Below are 17,555 nucleotides of genomic sequence, written 5' to 3'. Positions count from 1 at the left end.
GCATTACCCGGTAGTCAAAATCCGGGAAAAGGCTGTGTCACACTGTCATGTCGCTGATGGGATCAACTACGCGGGGGACGACAACGTTTCCTGACAGGGGCTTGGTAGACACAGCCCCGGCAGATGCAAGTATTTTGTTATAAACGACCTTGTTAAGTCCATCGGCATGATAATTCTCAACGATCATTCCCGCACGGCAGCCGCTTGGATTGGGTATTGGAAGAGTTGGAAAGGTTGAACGGCATACAAGGCTGCAGACGGACGATTGGGCCCCTTCGGTTGAGGACGTGAGGGTAGAGAAATATCCAATGTATCTCTTAGCGTCACCCTCTCTAGAGCGTTTAATATGAACGCCTTGTAGTCAGGAAGGGTGATCCGGGTACATGGAGGCGCCATGGCTCTTTCGTCTGAAATTGAGTTCCAGTCGGGTATCTCATCCGATTTGGATTTGTTTCCTCGCTACTCTGCGGGCTTCTTAATAGCGACACCCGGCCGCCTCAAACATCGCCTCGCTGGTTCCGTCCGCAAACACGCGACCGACGACAACCCTAGGTACCCGGCCTGGTTGATTTCGGTCTCCTGTCCTCCAGCAGTCGAATACCCACCACGACCACTCAACACAGCGTCTACCACGCTTACCATGCCTACCACGGACCACCCCTCCCCCACAAGCCATCAGTCTGCCCCGGTGCCTCCACTGGCCCACCCAACACTGCCTGCACCCCCAGGCCTGGCCTGCACCGCCTGAACAACCCGCAGCGCCTCCCACGCCACGCGCAACTTGTCCAGATACCGATGCTCCAGCATCAGCATGAAGCATGAAGCAACAACCAAGCATGTTTCAACTGCGCGGGCTTCCGCCCCGCCCCTTCAACCGCCTTACCCTCCCCCTTTCCCCTCCCCATATCCTCACCACATGCACATGCACCCTGTGTCCCCATACACACTCCACATCAACACATACCCCGACCCCAACAGCATCTACCCCAAGTACGCCTCCCGTAGCGCAACTCGGCCATGCGGATCACGAAGGCGTGCTGGCACGACGCGGGAAAAAAGGCGCTGGGACAGCGGGTTTCTTTTGCTTTACGCGTTGCGAGCGGGGCAGCGCTAGTCTAGTGGTGGGTGCTCGCCACCGCGGTGTTGCCTATGGATTTGTTGATGGCGAAGCTGCTTGCGGAGAGGTAGGCGGTTGCCCCGACGGGGTTCTTGCCGCCGATGTAAGAAAGTGTGTCGGGCTAGCGAAACTATTGAAGTCGTGGAGCTTGGTGTGGATGGCGTGGAAAAGGTCGATTCCGAGAACCCCAGATATTCAGAACTTCTTTTCCTCAATGCAGAGGACTATGTTTCGGCTCAGCTGATCTTGGATGGGCGCTCTGTCCCTCGACGTCCCGATCAAGCTGTCCATGTCGTGGAGTGATGTTGTGCCCCGTCCTTCCCAGTCCACTCCACCCTGGAACCACACCTCTGTTCAAGATAGGCCTTTCCATCCTCCAAATCTGCCCAGGGCCCTTCGTGCTGATGAAACGCGTCGCTGCTACCCAAGTTCCCAAACCGATGCTCCGTCGTCACTTGGACCTCCTTGGTGACGAAGATCTGGCCGAGAAGATGGGAGGCTGAGGTCATCATAGGGCCCCAGAAAACCGGAATACTAGCACAGATACAGGCAGACGCCGTTTCGAGCCCCGCCATGACAATAGTGATAGGCCCGTACCAGGTCGGGTCGAATGTCGGATATGTCCCCGCCCTATGCTCGATCGTGGTAACAAATCGCCAGATAGAGAAGATGTTGACCCTGATGGTTGTCAGCCGGTGTCGCACCCAACAAACCATCCATACTTACACAGTCCCCATAGCGATAATGCCAACGAGCCCTAGCCTCGTCCTGCCACGAGCGCCCTGTTCGAAGTATATAGGGATTGGTACGGCCATGACAACCAAGTCTAGCAACATGTTGACGGCAGCATGGCTCTCATACGTGGCTGTAAAAAGACCGACGTGCTGAGAACCGTACCCGTAGCATCTGAGTTCGGAGATGTCTTGCTCGTATATCACGGTCCAGTAGTCCGAAACCGGGACACACGGAACCCAAGCGAGGATCGAATAGGCAATCCCCCAAAGGGCAACGAAAAGTATGAGAACACGGCAGGGGGTGTGTAATCGTGATCCCCGTTGGTAAAGACGCAAATACTGAAGCAGCAGCGAGACTTTTATGAGAGCCGTTGACATTGCGTAGGATCCGTTGAAGACGTAAAAGCTCTGTCAGAAGATTAGCATCTGAGGTTTCAACTCGAAGTCCTCGGTAGTATTCTCCAGGGGTACATGCATGCATGAAGGCAGAAGATTGGTCCCCGTCCAGAAGTAATAGGTGTTGTCCCAAGCCTTTGTCCGTGGCTACACGGTTGGCTCCGATTAGCGATAGTAGTTCCACATATTCGCCCAAATAAACGGACGGGATCGCTTACAGATACATATGCTCCCTAGACCAATGGACATAACCAACTGCAGCTGTGTTAGTTCTTCACCTTTAGGTTGACTTCGCCAAGAGTGTATGTACCAAGGATAAGACTACGAAGACATCATCCCATCCAGGGGCGTGAATTATGACGAGTCTCACGAAGATTCTGACCACAACACAAATCCAAGATAGCACCTGCGAGAACCCATTAGCGGAGCAATACTGGAGAGAGTCTGGGTTGGATCCCATACTGCAAATGCAATGCACAAACCCAAGATCGTCTCCCGTTTGTTGACCTGCGGGACTGCCTCGCCAAAGTTATCGACAGCGCCAATAAGACCCATCAGGGTATCATCTCCGGAGGGGTACCCCATTGCAAACACGGAGCTGAATAACCCCGGAGTCCTCCCTTATTCGCAAACGCAGCGGGCAATTTTTGTCGGCAACGTGGTTGTTTAGCCACGGACCGATGTCTAGATTTTATGGTGGGCGGTCCATAAACCGGCGAGTGCTCAAGATAGCCGGAGAATTTCAGAGAGCAACCATTTGAAAGAGATTCACGGAAATAGGCCTGTAGCGACCATGCGAATTTAATCATCCACTAGAACCCACAAATCACCAAGAACAAATTGATCAAGATAGTTGCCTCGTTTTACGACGGGGATAATTAACTACGATTTAATTGCTTTGACTACAAGTCTTTAACTACAATGTGTGCGGCGTCGAGACCCTGATGCTGCGTGGTGTCCAGTCATCACACTTGTCTGTGCCCCAAGTTGTTGCCATATCCAGTCGGCGGATCCCAGTTTCACGACGTGCCCAAGCCGGAACACCTTGCAAAACATGGCCAAGGGACTCTGTGCTACACGCATGCAGGTTTCAGGCAGCCATCTTTTATCTCTTGCAGGTTTGGTGCTTCTCACCAACCACGGCTCAAGCGGCTCAGGGGCTCAATTTGGTTAGTCGTGCTCGGCGTGCCGCGATCCGACATGGGGCCACAAGGTGAGGGTTGTTAATCCGCTGGCGGCGCAGCACGTCTCGTCACGCATGTAGTATCGAAAAGATGCGGGATGGATATGTTGGGGCGAAATCCGAAAACCATCGGTCTAAAACTTACCTAACTACCTATTTAAGGAGGTCAAGCAGTAAGAAGTCGAGGAAAGGAGAGTTGGCGCATGGAGAAAACACATCCTAACTGGCCCGCGCAAACAAAAGTGCCAACAACTTCCGGGCCGGTGGTCAAGCCGCGACGCGGAACTAACCAGGTTCTTAGCTTCTTGACTTCCGGTCTGCAATGTAGCCCGTGTATCTTCGGACTCGCGTAGTCGGAGCAAGATGGGTACCGTATAAAGCAATAGTTTGGGCCACGTTGATGAGATTTCTCTAGGTACTTTCTAGACCACGTTCTACCGTTGAGACTTCAGAGTCACTTTGTCCGTTCAACAACCACGGCACTGCATTTGATGACCCCCGGAGTCATGACCACTAACAAACGAGTCTGGCTGATCACGGGAACCTCATCTAGCCTGGGTCATGAAATTGCCCGTGCAGCTCTCGCCCTCGGTGATGTTGTTGTAGCCACGGCACGCGACCCGCGCAAGCTGGCCGACCTCTCAGCGGCGGGCGCCATTACCGAACAGCTCGACGTGACGGCCCCCGACACCACGCTCTCCACCACCATCACCCGCATCGTGCAGCGTACCGGGACCATTGACGTTCTGGTCAACAACGCGGGGTACATCCTCGCCGGCGCCGTCGAAGAGGCCAGCCGCGACGAAGCCCAGGACCAATTCGCCACCAACGTCTTCGGCCAGCTCAACGTCGCCCGCGCCGTACTTCCCCACATGCGCCGCCAGCGGTCCGGCGTCATCGCCAATCTGGGCAGCATGACCGGCTGGCAGGGCGGTCCCGCCGTGGGGCTGTACTGCGCCAGCAAGGCCTGCGCGGGGATCCTGTCCGAGGCCCTGCGCGCCGAGGTCGCCCACCTCAGCATCACCGTCACCGCCGTCGAGCCGGGCGCCTTCCGGACCGACTTCCTCGCGCAGGGCCACAAGGTGCGCGCCGCAAAGCACATTAGCGAGCTGGACGAGGGCACTTCCGGCACACACGACGTCTTGCCGGCTTATAACCAACGGCAACCCGGCGACCCGGTCAAGGCGGCCAGGTTGATCGTGGAGGGCTGACGGGACGGGCCGCTGTGAGGGCCGGGAGCTGCCCGCCCGGTGGGTGATTGGTAGTGATGCGCACCAGTTTGTGACGGCCGCTTTGGATCAACAGAGGAAGGTTATGGATCAGTGGAAGGACCTGACGACCACAACTGACTGCGAGGTATAAATGCGTTGGTGATGTGGCTTGATGCAAATGATGCAAGACCCTGGCCGATCCAACTTATGGACCGTGATGCTGGGCTTGGATGTTTTCAGTGATATCAAAAGTCACTGGGCGTGACTCATGCATCCCAGCCTACCTGTCTTGATCAAGATCACTTTCATTTCTTGCCACCGGAGAAGCCCCATGTGTGAATGCAACCCCCCTTTTACCTGTAGAAGTTTTCGACCCCTGATGCATTTTTCAGGTTAGGTGCCCGCGCGGTAATAGCTTCTTTGGAAGTACCTGCCTGCTGAGTTACCTCGTTCTTGTTTCCTGGGAATATACCTAGATACGGAGGTAAAATGACTTGGATGGTAGCATGATGCCGGCCGGGCTTTTGGACCAAGGATGGACTCGAGTCCTTGTTGTGAAAGATTGTTATTTCCCATTTGCGGCTTGCTGACGGGCCTGTATCTTTGTATCGGTTCGGTTTCCGTCTTTGGGTTCGGTCCCCGTTTTCCAAGAGGAGCTCTGACAGGAGCTTTGCAAGGGACCGCCTTGGCTCAAGTCTGGCGGATAGGATAGGATGGATCCAACTTTGCCGGGGAACGACCAAATTGGGAGCCAATGTGACGTTAAGCTGGAAATCGGCAGCCCCGAATCCACTTGATTGTCTCATCCTTCTGGTCATGGCATTTGCTCCTTGCCTAAAAATGGACCGCTCGTATTCAATCGGCGCCCCCACACAAAACTGTCCTGGACCTTCTAGTCCCAAAGTTCGCTTTTTTGCATGTGCACAGGAGATGTTGTCGCCATGTCAAAATTGTTCTTCCAACCCGCCACCGCAGCGGTATTGCGACATAGGTTGAACAAGCGCGTCGAACGAAATGCGCTCATTGCCGCCGTTATTTCACTCTTTTTGTTCGCCTACTGGTACTTGGGCACCGAGGAACCGCCAATCCTGCCCTTCTACCCCTTCGAGACGACGAGCGCATTCTTCCCGATAGCCCACCATGACGCCCAGAACAAAACCACCGAACAGCTTTGCGCTTCCTTCCCGAGCCACATGTTGCAGCGCATCCAGCCCGTCTTGAAAATGGGGCATGGCGAGAACCGGAACATGGTCGATGCGCAGCTGCAAAGTGTATCTGCGTGCTTCGCCCCGGACGAGCTGCTCGTCTTTTCCGACCTGGACGAGGTCATCCACGGCCGCCATGCCGTCGACATCCTCGCAAACCTGCCCCGCGCATATCGCGATAAAGACGCCGAAGGCAAACCGAATCCAGACTTCGTGAACTACGAAACCATGTATGCGCTGGCCCAGGAGGGGAAGCTGACGGTCGAAAACGATCCGGCGAGGGGCAAGAACGGCTGGCGCCTTGATAAATACAAGTTCCTCGCCGGCGCTGAGCGCGCGTGGCAGCTGCGGCCTGGCCGCGACTTTTACGTCTTCTACGAGACTGATACCTACATCTCATGGGACAACATGTTCCGCTTCCTCTCGATACTCGACCCGCAGACTCCGTTATACATGGGGAGCCCGTCCCCCGGACGGCATGACGACGACAAGGACGCAGACACGTGGTTCGCTAACGGCGGGCCTGGTTATGTTTTGTCCCGGGGAGCCATGGAGAAACTGTTGGGGCGCCGGACATCACCCAAGACCGGCCACTTTACGGATCCGCCAATCTCGCTCAAGTTTGCGGACGTGGTGCGGAGTGATCCTTGCGGTGACTCTGTGTTGGGTTGGGCGCTGTGGACCGCCGGCGTTCCACTGAGCGGCTTTTTCCCCCTCTTTAACACATATCCGGCACACTCGCTCCCCTTCACGGAACGCCTGTGGTGCCAGCCATTCCTGACCATGCACAAACTCAAACCCGAGGACTTGGTCCGTCTCTGGCGGTGGGAACACGGCCATCGAAAGCTGGGAAGTCCGCTCTTGTACTCGGACTTGTACGACTTCTTCCCTGTAGCGACACCGGAAGTTCGGAACAACTGGGACAACACGAACTGGGACCGCCTAGCGCCCGGCCGAGACACTCATGCGGACACGTTCGAGGCTTGTAAAGGGGCTTGCCACGCCAGCCCTTCTTGCCTTCAATACCATTGGCAGGGCGAGGAAACGAAAAAGTGCGTGTTGCAGCGATTTATCAACTATGGAGTCGCCAAAGACCCAGAGACTATCAAGAGGAAGGTGCCAATCCCTGGCACCAAGGTGAAGAAGGGGAAAAATGGCAAGAAAGAGCAGGAGTTCCGGGTCATCGAGGAGAAGCTCACGTACACTAGCGGTTGGATCAGGGCGAGGATCGACGATTGGGTTAAATCGCATGTGTGTTCTGCGCCGGAATGGGTTTATCCCAGCATCGAACGTCACTTTTAAGAGTCAATACTGGCATAATGAAATGTTAATAAGAAATGAGAAAATGAATTGTTCCTCCCATTGAACTCCGCCGCCCCCCACTCTGCCGGTACCTGTAGGCTACCCCCGCAATGAAAACAAACCGCTGTGTTCCTTCACGTCATGCCCAAGCCCTTGGATGTTGGTTGTTGGTGCCGTTGTGCAACGGCGAGCCCACTAATTAGATGATACATTGAAAGCGTCTAATTACACACGTCTAGGGGTATCTATGCAAACAGAAAATAAATCGTCAACAAACGTTGTTATCGTATCATCACCCTCTTTGACGACCTCGACTCTCGAGAGGCCCATCCCGAAGGCAGTCGGGACCTCTTTCAGTTCTATCGCCTGGTCGTAGTTGGCTGAGTTCTGGTCGGGCCCGTTGGCCATATTCTGCAACGCCCGTTGGCTCCTCTGACGCGTCAACCCAGGCGCGCCGCCGTTGCCTGAGTCCCGGTGGTGTGCCGCTGGCGGTAGTTCCATCACGTCGGGGGGCAATTCGGTCGCCTCTTCCACATCAACTGTGACCTCTTGTGAGATCATGATGCCGCCGAATGACATTTTGGCGGGTTGCTGCTTCCGAACTGGTTTGATCGATTCTGAGATCTCGCTTGGAGTCTTGCGGTCCGAGGCCAGTTCCGAGTCCCCGCCGTTCCCGGCGTAGAGTAGTGACGAGACGCTCTCATCGTATGGCGTCAGCGCCACATGCTCTCTGCTTGTCGAGACGGATTTCACGGCGTCTGGGCGCCGCGGCCGCAGTTGGTTCGGTGCGCTGGTTTGTCCCGGCAGGCCAGATCTCGAGAATAAGACGTAGCCAGGCACAGTAATAAACCTCCGCCAACGGCTCGGCTCTCGCAACTTGCTGTCGGGGGACACCGAGTCCAAGATGGGCGAGATTTTGCGATGTACTGACCGTGCAAAAGCGGCGTTATGTGGCGAGTTTTTGTAGACGAGCTGCTGCGTCTTGAAAAAGGGCAGTGGGATGAATTCGTAGGCGGGCGTGTCGACGCGCACATGGATTGGTATCATGTGCGTGAAAGCCACGAAAGCACATGTCGCCGGGCGCGCATCGCTGGCCGGTGGCGTGCAAGGGACCTGCGTGACCTTGCACACCAGCTTGGCGTTGTCAAATACGGGATCCTGAACAGAGGTCCGAAGATTGCGGATCGCGTCTAGAAGAAGACTGGCAAAATGAGCGTCTCGTGGCGGGAGCTCGCTCGCACGTTCAAGCCGACGGTGGAGGGCGCCAAGAGACATGCCCTCCAGCCGGCGAAGAAACTCGAGATGGACCGGTTCAACTCGGTCTAGGGGGAGCTCCATGCTGGGGAGCAAGTTCCGGGCCTGTTTCCTGACGAGGATATCAAACCCCATCTGATGCACCTGGGTTCGGACAGCGAACAGGCCGACATGGACACCGGGCTCCAACAAATTGCCGCGTGCGTATCGTTCCATCCCTTTGAGCTTTTCCTCCAGCCGATTGCTCCTGATCTGCATCTTGGAACGGATAATATGCGAAACCTGACGTGGCTCGGCAAAGCAGTAGCCCGAGGCGGCCAGGTGGTCAACGTGACTGCTGTCAACTCTGCGTACCAAAAACATGAGATGCCCGTGACCGTTCCGGTTCGTTGGCTTCACCCCCTTTTCAGCCATGTCGTCCAGGCCATGCTTGATGCTTGGCGCCGTGGTTTGCGACCGAGTTGATGTTGAAGCTTGGCTGATAGAGCCCGCCGCTAAATGTCCGCCCGTCGCCACGATCTCGTCCCAAAGAATGCCGGCATTGACAAGGTCCTCGTTCATTTGGCGGGCCAGGGCCGAGGCAGCGACGCAAAACAGCTCGCAAAATATGGTGTCATAATTCTCAATGATGTGACCCTCCTTGTCCACGAGCTCGATGCCGGTCCTGACGTTACGACCGCTGTGCGGGAGCCCGGCCAAATGGTTGTGTATCTTGTCAAGGAGGGTGGATATACTAGCCCAACTTCTCGATGCCTGGAAAAGCCAGTGGAATAACGGGTGCGCGGTGGAAAAGGTTTCGTTTTGCGTCTAAGCAAACTCCCTGTCAGCTCTCGGTTTCTGAAACGGCATGGGCAGGGCCATGCCATGAAACAACGTACTTTTTGCAAGAACGTGCTAGTGACGACTTCGCTTGGCAAGAAACCATCGGGGGTCACCAAAATCCTTCCATGCTCGTCGAAGACGGCGGCCGCGAGAGTGATCCTCTGCGCCCTATTCGCGTATCCCTTGCGCACCCGAGCCGAGTAGATGGCGAGGCCAGCCATAATCAGGCAAGCGGCGAAAGACTACACCCTTGATTAGGATCCGGCTGCGGAGGGGAATAGGGAATAAGGAGAATCTTCTCACGAGACAGGCTGTCACGATGACAGTTGTGTTGCGGGAGCTATTATCGCTGTTCGAGTTGACGTGGATTAGGGTGTACCTTGTGCCCATCACGGCACACCAATGCATGCCCGAAACGGCGCCGGCCAACACAACAGCGCACCCGGCGCGTTTCCACCACGAGTTGGTCCAAGAGCTCCGGAACACAAAGAAGAGGGAGAGGGCGACGGTACTGGCAACGGCGGCGATGACGATAGAGCCGCCAACGAAAGCAGCAATATAATCGCATCGGTAGTTGTTGATGGAAGCGTTACCGAGATAATGCATGCCGCAGATGGCGCCCCCGGAGAGTGTGCCCGCGGTGGTGACACGCCACCAACTAATCTTGTTGCTGCTGTTACTCGTGCCGGTCACGACGAAGAAGGCCACCAACAGCACGAAGATCGGGACAAAGAAGGAGGCGACCGTAACTCCGACCGAGTAGGCGATCTGAAGGGCGGGTTCGCCGTTTAGGAGAGTCGTCGCGCGGTTGCCGATGTAATGCTGGAACGCCAAAGAACAGGTCAATCAATGGTTGAGCTCGTAGTCGTTCGGAGTTCCTACCATGCTCCAAATAGCCACGCCTCCCATCGTTATCGCCGCACCAAAAAAGAGGAGACTAAGATGGTATGAGTCACTGCCTGTTTGCTGTTCAAGTCCGACGAGATACTCACTTGTTGTAGTAACCCCTCCTTGAAGTACGGCGATGGATGAGCTCGAGTGTTGACGCTGCGCCGACGAGGCTGATCACATAACTCAACACCAAGAGTGATGGGTCGAACGTGACTGGTATGACATGGCCCAAGTGTCGGGCCAAATCTTCTGTGTTGGTCGACTCCATGTTCGTTCGAGATACTCTGCGAGTGTAGAAATGAGGTTCTACACGGGCATTGGGTGCGTGTAACTGGGCCTCGTCAACTCGTTGGAACAACGAGTAGCGACGGCGTTGTATTGGTTCTCATCAATGACGAGGCAATCGGGGAAGAGATGGAACAGCCGAGACAGCCCCCCCGCGATGAGAAAGGGCAGTGGTGTGGGTGTCGGGGGACAGGCCCGATATCAAGCGTCTGGCTGTGAGCATGACATGCATGGCTCGAGTACCCAGAGACAAGCATAGCTGTGTGATTGGTGGGCCAGGCCGACGAGAAGGGGGATCATAACCGAACCATGTTGAGCCGTGGTTCCAGAAGCTGGGGGGGGGGATGGTGCAGCTCGGCATGTCCCTGTCTTCGTCGGCAACAAGCGCAGGTCCCATGCAACGCACAGATGGTCGATGCTGCTCGAGAGGCTCGTCATGCATCAATTCGCTGGCAGTGACTGGCCGAGTCCCGTCGTATGGGTCTCCACCTACCCACAGCAGGATTTAGTTGACACTAAACTAGTGTAGTCCAAAGTATCCAACGACGGAGGCCCGAGCTGGTGTTTGGTGTTGCGGGTGGGATCAGATCAGGCATTGTGATAAGAAAAGGGTCCGAGTTCCTGACCCCCTAACTATACACCTCACCACCTAAGGCGTGCGTGCATTTCTCGCATTTTCTCGCAGATTTCCAATTTGCAATGTTGCATTCGAGGGGTGCAATGCAGGGGAACTTGAGTAACACAAACGCGGCCGCCTCCTTGGAGGGTTACTTTGGTCGAACCAACAACTGCACCCTGCAGACCCGAGTGGGAGAATGGTGTGAGCACGGCCAGCATGGCCAGGTAGCGAGCCAAAACTGTCATGGTCATCAATTGAGCCTGTCCGTGCCGCATTTGCGCGCCTGTGCTGGTCCGACCTTCTCCAGACCCGATTGGCCGAATGAAATGGCAGGGCGGGCCAGATGCCCAGATCCAAAAGAGCCCACTTCTCCTTGCTGCCTTGGAGACACGAGCCCACAAACCCAAAAGCCCACAGACCTTCCTTCCCGCTGGGAAATTCCTGCCTTCCTTCTCTTCGGCCAATGGCATGGGAGACGGGGAGAACCTTGCGCCTTTTCTCTTTCCCTCTTTTCCCATTTTCCCATTTTGACGACCCCTTTCAACAAAATCGTTCAATGGTTGCTCCCCGGAACGCCAGGCTGCAACCCTGGTGAGATGCAACCCATGTACATGCCTCACAGATCGAAAATCTTCCCGCCGATCAACGATGCCAAGTCGCTTCTCCATCAATGGAACCCAGCCCAGCTTCACTCTGCATGGAAAACGCAAAACCACAGGAATGGGACCCCGGACCAAGATAGGTCTCTTTGTTCCATCTTCCTCGACTTCCGAATTTTTAGCCTGGAGTCCCCGAACATCCAGACATGGAGCCAGTAGCCCTATGGAAGGTTTTACCTTGCAGCGGTACGAATAGTAGATCAACAAGTGCTCAGCACATACCGTTTCCACCCACGTGGTTTCCGTTGTGATCGCCCCTCCCCATCAACCCTTACAAGTCTCAGGGCTCAGTCTGAACCGAAACTTCGGCTGCCCTGACGCAGTACCTAAGAGCTTTGTCGTTCCCGATAGCGGAAAGAGCGCGACGTCTCACTCAAAAACCAATCAAGAATGCGTAATCGAGTCGCCGTGTCGGCGAACATTCGGTATCGTTCCCTGCCCCCGAGTTCAGCTTGGCTCGTCATCGGACATGCACGGGCAGCTTCCATCCCGAGGTATGTGCCTCGGAAGTGGGCGGAGATGATGCTCGTTACCAGACATGTATCCACATTTTGCCGTCCGTGCGATGAGAAACCGAGACAAAACTCGACAACACAAGGGAAAACTCAATAGCATACCGGGACAACACGGCGTTTTTTGTTAATTGTTCGGGCGAACCCGGTATATAGATACAACGCCGCGGGCTTGGAACTTCATCTTAGGTTCTCAAACAATAACAAACGCTCCATCTGCGTGAAAGAGAGTAGTGTACTTCGTGGGATCATGGAATCCTCGTTTGCAAGCTTTCCGGCGTGCCATGGAAAGTGAGAGGGTGGGTTCCAGGCCCGGCTCACCCGGCTCGGTGCAAAGTCCGCAATCTCCAGCAGGAGGTTGCAGCATTGGTGGGGAGCTGAAAGACGAAGGCTGGCAGGGCAAACCTGGCGAATCGAGATCGGATCGTGGCCAGCATGTGGTTCCCCCACTGTCTCCCGAATCCGACGCAAAAATCAGATGCCTGTTTGCGCTAATCTTGACTGAGGAAAGTCGCTCTTGACGAATCTCCACTCTGACCAACAAGGCTAGACGCCAGAACGAGTAGTTAAACCAAGCAAAGGGCTGAGCCGAGAAAATATGACATATGAAAACAAAATCCATTAACTACTGTAACTAATCGAAATTGAGTTAGAAGTCTATCGATACAGCGCAACAACACTGTGATCCAATGTCGACATTGAAACTGATGTCAAACCCCTTACCGCTCCCTCCCTCTCAAGGTGCTTAAACTCCATGTATGGATTGAGGTTTCCTATCGATTTCACGCCTCGCTTCTTGGTATCACGATTCATTTGGCATGTCACTATTATGGCATCAAGCCGTCGAGTCGTAAGGCTTATTATAGCAATGGGATATGTGTAATAAAGCCGCGGTCTCCGAATCTCTATTGGGTAGCGATGATGTAATGTTTCGATACTACTCGGTACCAATGATTATTCGGAACTCGATTCATCTTGAACAGTGAACTTGATGTATTAACCCTTGGGAGCGCTCAACGTCGCGGCCTCTGTCTTATATTCAAACCTATCTAAGGTTTGGATGCAGACATCATCCGGGGCGACTCCAGGCCGAGCTTAGCAGCCAGCGACCACATTGCGGGGGCGCAGTGGCTCAGCAACACGCCAAACCTCCAATGGTCGGTTCTTGCTCGCCCCACGTTGTATAATTAGAAGGACCTGGCAATGGCCGTTCGGGGAGACACCTCGTCGTCGAGTCCCCCAAGAAAGCGATGGCATTCTTCTTCCTTTCGCATCTGTCTCGATTCGTTTCGATTTCCGTGAACTACGCAAGCTCGACAGACACTGTCACGTTGCAGTGGTGATCAAGCTCGAGGCACTCTCGACCAACTGATCAAGATGTTATCCCACTCATTTCTTTACACCCCGTTGCTCGGAATTGCAGCTCTTCTCACGCTATTATTTGTCTGGTTGAAGCGCGACGAACTCGGCCTCTGGGTCGAAGTTGAGGAAAAGTTACCCGAGACCCGATACTTCGTGCTACCTGACCAGCGACAGATGGCATACGGCATCTACGGCGCACCCAATGCTGCTTCCACCGTCTTCTACTTCCACGGGTGCCCGTCCTCCCACCACGAAGCTTTTCTTCTCTCCGAGGCCGGGCGGCGTTACGGCGTCCGCATCGTTGCTCCATCGCGCCCAGGCAGCGGCGGTTCAACATTCCGCGACAACGGCGCTATTCTCGACTACCCGGACGATGTCCTTGCGCTGGCCGACTACCTCAATATCACCAAGTTTGGCATAGTCGCCGTGTCTGGCGGCGCCCCTTATGCCTTCGCCTGCCGGCAGCGGATCTCACGGCCACGACTCACGGGAATGGGGATCGTAGCGGGAATTTACCCCGTCACCAGCCTCGGCACCGCGGGCATGAAGCTCCCTTCCCGGATAATGCTCCGGGTTGCTACGTGGTTACCCGGTGTGGTGGCCTGGCTCATCGACAGGCAACTCGGCACCGTGGCACGGGACAAGGATGAGGGGAAAATGGAGGCGCTTTTGGTGGCGGACATGCAGCAGGATTCGACACCGCAGAGTGACAAACTGGCCTGGGAGGCCGCTCGCCCCGCAATCCGAAAGGCTGTCGTTATGGGCGTTCGGGAAGGCGTCAGGTACGGTGGACAAGGGCCGGCGTGGGAGATGAAGTCCTTGGGGAGTCACTGGGGGTTTTGAGCTCGCTGACGTTCAGCCAAAGGGGGACAATGAACTCGTCATGTGGCACGGGAACTTAGACGCCAATGTGCCCATAACCATGGCAGAGAAGGCCACCGCACAGCTCGGGCCTCATGCGGAACTTAGACGCATCAGTGGGCAAGGTCATGGCACTCTTACTTTCCACATGGCCGATGATATCGTGAAAACGTTGCGGGCCATGTTGGACAAGAATTGAAATGTCTTTCACCATGCGTTAAATGTCTCCCGGAGCAAGTGGTGAGGCGGCTCACCTCGGCTTTTATAGGTAGTCTAGCCTGGGGTAAAACCTTGGTCGAAGGTTACCACTTGCTGTGTATTTTTGTTTCGAAGACGATACCAACACATATAGCATGGCGGAGTTTCGTGTGAAGCTACTATCTATTACTGTCTAGTAGGGGTGGAACATCGAGCCGGTCTAAAGAGACGACTCAATATCCTGGATTTCCACCAAGAACATGCCCTTCGCCTTCTCCCATGCGCCCTCTGGCAGTTTTCCCCGAATCGGGAGCCGGCCGCCCTCAAGATTGCCAAACCCTGCCACGCGGAAAGTAGCTTCCTTGATACCCAGCACGCCATATCGCATGACGAATTCCTCGCCCTGGCTAACAGCAAACTGTAACCGGTGGATCTCGGCCTGTGTTTGGGGAGACGAGTCTCCCTTCAGCATCAGTTTCATGAGCTGGACCACCGTCTTGGGGTAGAAAGCGGCCATCCCGTCAATGACACCTGCGGCGCCAAACGCCACGATGGGACCGAGCTGGTTGCCGAAACCGCTGTACACGCGGAACTGATCGTGGTTGATCGCCGGATCGAGGGACACCTGAACGTGATGTGAGACATTACCATGCGACCTGTTCCAATGTCAGCCATACAACACCACACCTTGAGCTCCTAAACCCCAAGAGCAACCCACATCTTGCACCCGACAATGTTGGGGTGGTTCGCCAGGGCCCTGTACGTCTCGGGCAGAACCTGCACGCCGTTGGTAACGCCGGGGTAGTTATACACGAGGATAGGGATGGGGCTGCGGTCGGCGATCAGGGTGTACCACTCGACGAGGCCCTCCTGTGGCACCGAGGGCCCGAAATACCCAGGCGTCAGTACCAGGCCCCATTGCGCGCCGGCCTTGGCGTAGTCGTCCAGCCATTGCAGCGTGTCCTCCAGCTCGCCGTTTGTCAACACCCCGGCCATGAGGGGGTAGCCGGGGAAGCCGGCCTTGTCGAGACCCCGGCGAACGGACGAGACGAGGTCGCTGCGCTCGGAGCGCGAGAGGTGCACGGCCTCGCCGGTCGAGCCGAGGATGGTGATGCCTGTGATGCCTGCCTTGGCCAGGAAGATGCTATGGTTGATTTGGGTCTCGGTGTCGACGGGGGCCTGGGGGATCTTGAGGGATGCTCCCGCCGAGGCGGGGAGGAAGAAGGTGGGTGAGGGGACGAAGACGCCCTTGGGCGGGATGAGGGGTGTCGATGACATGTTGGAAGTGATGTGACTGGTGTATAAAAGGGAGACGTGGCACAGTTCAGTAACAGTTAGGAATTCGATGAAATGCGGAGATGACAATATCGTTGAGAGATGGAAACCAAAGAGGGCAAAAGTTCTCAAGCAAGGTCCATATGATGACGGAATGCGGATGATCTGGGGCTAGTTAGGGGTGCTGGGAAATCGAAGATGCAAAAGGGTACACATTATGCAACGTTCCCGGCGAGAGAGTCCATCAATTGGGTGCGGATACTGACTGCGGGGTGCGCTTTCGGGTTTATGGCCCCGAGAGGGGCAGTTCGCTGCAGTCACCACCGAGGTCACGGATCCACTTGGGACCCGCTGTGGAAGGCAACAATCAATACCAGGAAGGAACCTAAGGGGGACAGTTTGAATTGCAGCCGGGCTGGCCCAGACAGATACAGATATTGTGTTGGCTGCCTGTTGTTGGACTTCAGGACCAGGCGCCGGAAGCAGCAACCCCTGAATGGAAGGGACTGAATGTGCATTGGTTTAACACCTCAACATTTGATCAATCCAATTTGGTCGGTATGAACTATGAGGGCATTATATGGGGTGTTTCACGATCAATTATCAGTAGATGACTACTTGGTGTCATCCAACACTTTGTTGAGTTGATGTCAGTCTTTTGCTCGATGTGTTGGTTAGGTGCCGAGTTTAAGTTTTTGCCAAGACTCAGGGGTCTTCATCAGCTTCCGGCTGGGTGTGAGGCGAGGAGAGAGTTGTGAGTCAATGAACACTTCCCCACCCCTTCTCCGCCCAACCGTGTGAATTAGTTCACGGGCGAATTTTGATTCTTGTAAGCGTACCACTTTGCACACGTTCGAGTCCCTCAAAGCTTGGAACGCCCCCAAGGCCCCAGACAAAGGCCCTTTTTACTCGCCACCGACGACGACTTCATTTTAATCCCAAGTCTGTTTCCTCCTCTCTCTCAACACCACCATGGCGACCGCCCTTTTTGTAATCGACATCCAAAATGACCTGGCGACTGACCCGGCGACCCAAATACCTCACGCTGAGCGAGTCAAGGTGGCTGGGCACCAGATTCTCTCTACGGCCCGTACCGTGCTTGGAGCCCAGAATGAAGGAACTCTCAAGCCGGGGATGATTGTCTTCGTACAGCACGAAGAGGAACCGGAGAGTGGCCCTCTAGTACGAGGCACCGAGCCGTGGAAACTGGTTTTTGAGCCGCGTGCAGATGTGCAAGAGGAATGGCTGGTCTCCAAATGGACACGTAGGTTCTCAGAGCATGAGAAGGACAATCTCCTATTTTCGAGCCCATGACTCACTACCAGGCCCAGGTGACACGTTCGAATCCAACCCTGATCTCGGTTCTAAACTCAGGGCGGCTGGGGTGCAGCATATCATCGCCTTTGGGATCCAGAGCGAGTGCTGCGTGGAGTCGACCTGCAGTGGTGCGCTCGCCGCAGGATTCGAGGTCACTCTGCTCTCAGGGGCGCACTCCACGTACAACTCTGAAGACAAGACGGCCGAGAAGATTGAAAGGGGCGTGGAAGAGCGGCTCCTGGGAAAGGGGGCTAAGATTGTACCATGGGAAGAAGTTGTTGGTCTGTGGAAGTAACAGTTATGGAGACACACAGTGCATCCGCTTGACTGCCTAGGTATGTACCTAAGGACA

The 17,555-nt window shown here is 55.2% G+C and overlaps 7 protein-coding genes across 7 annotated transcripts; 4 read left to right on the top strand and 3 right to left on the bottom strand.

The window, feature by feature from the left end:
* Positions 1-1,395: 1,395 nt before the first annotated feature.
* On the bottom strand, positions 1,396-1,953 carry CHGG_00023 (uncharacterized protein; the record flags this gene model as incomplete). The annotated part of the gene is made up of 2 exons (XM_001219243.1): positions 1,396-1,651; positions 1,844-1,953. The coding sequence occupies 2 exons, from the start codon at positions 1,951-1,953 to the stop codon at positions 1,396-1,398; spliced, it is 366 nt and encodes a 121-aa protein (XP_001219244.1).
* Positions 1,954-3,301: 1,348 nt separating this feature from the next.
* CHGG_00022 (uncharacterized protein) lies at positions 3,302-4,641 on the top strand (the record flags this gene model as incomplete). The annotated part of the gene is made up of 2 exons (XM_001219242.1): positions 3,302-3,416; positions 3,857-4,641. The coding sequence occupies 2 exons, from the start codon at positions 3,302-3,304 to the stop codon at positions 4,639-4,641; spliced, it is 900 nt and encodes a 299-aa protein (XP_001219243.1).
* A 941-nt stretch (positions 4,642-5,582) lies between these two features.
* On the top strand, positions 5,583-7,148 carry CHGG_00021 (uncharacterized protein; the record flags this gene model as incomplete). Its single annotated transcript, XM_001219241.1, has 1 exon — positions 5,583-7,148. The coding sequence occupies one exon, from the start codon at positions 5,583-5,585 to the stop codon at positions 7,146-7,148; it is 1,566 nt and encodes a 521-aa protein (XP_001219242.1).
* Positions 7,149-7,282: 134 nt separating this feature from the next.
* On the bottom strand, positions 7,283-10,383 carry CHGG_00020 (uncharacterized protein; the record flags this gene model as incomplete). Its single annotated transcript, XM_001219240.1, has 6 exons — positions 7,283-7,343; positions 7,426-9,113; positions 9,281-9,466; positions 9,528-10,046; positions 10,107-10,161; positions 10,217-10,383. The coding sequence occupies 6 exons, from the start codon at positions 10,381-10,383 to the stop codon at positions 7,283-7,285; spliced, it is 2,676 nt and encodes an 891-aa protein (XP_001219241.1).
* Positions 10,384-13,567: 3,184 nt separating this feature from the next.
* CHGG_00019 (uncharacterized protein) lies at positions 13,568-14,395 on the top strand (the record flags this gene model as incomplete). Its single annotated transcript, XM_001219239.1, has 1 exon — positions 13,568-14,395. One exon carries the CDS (start codon positions 13,568-13,570, stop codon positions 14,393-14,395), a length of 828 nt encoding a protein of 275 aa, XP_001219240.1.
* Positions 14,396-14,831: 436 nt separating this feature from the next.
* CHGG_00018 (uncharacterized protein) lies at positions 14,832-15,889 on the bottom strand (the record flags this gene model as incomplete). The annotated part of the gene is made up of 2 exons (XM_001219238.1): positions 14,832-15,267; positions 15,330-15,889. The coding sequence occupies 2 exons, from the start codon at positions 15,887-15,889 to the stop codon at positions 14,832-14,834; spliced, it is 996 nt and encodes a 331-aa protein (XP_001219239.1).
* Positions 15,890-16,858: 969 nt separating this feature from the next.
* Positions 16,859-17,498, top strand: CHGG_00017 (uncharacterized protein; the record flags this gene model as incomplete). Its single annotated transcript, XM_001219237.1, has 2 exons — positions 16,859-17,150; positions 17,212-17,498. 2 exons carry the CDS (start codon positions 16,859-16,861, stop codon positions 17,496-17,498), a joined length of 579 nt encoding a protein of 192 aa, XP_001219238.1.
* Between the last annotated feature and the right edge of the window lie 57 nt (positions 17,499-17,555).

The sequence above is a fragment of the Chaetomium globosum genome, genomic scaffold, assembly GCF_000143365.1.
Source record: "Chaetomium globosum CBS 148.51 scaffold_1 genomic scaffold, whole genome shotgun sequence".
NCBI lineage: Eukaryota > Fungi > Ascomycota > Sordariomycetes > Sordariales > Chaetomiaceae > Chaetomium > Chaetomium globosum.
Note: the sequence above shows the minus strand (reverse complement) of the source record. Positions and strands in the feature narration are given on the sequence as shown.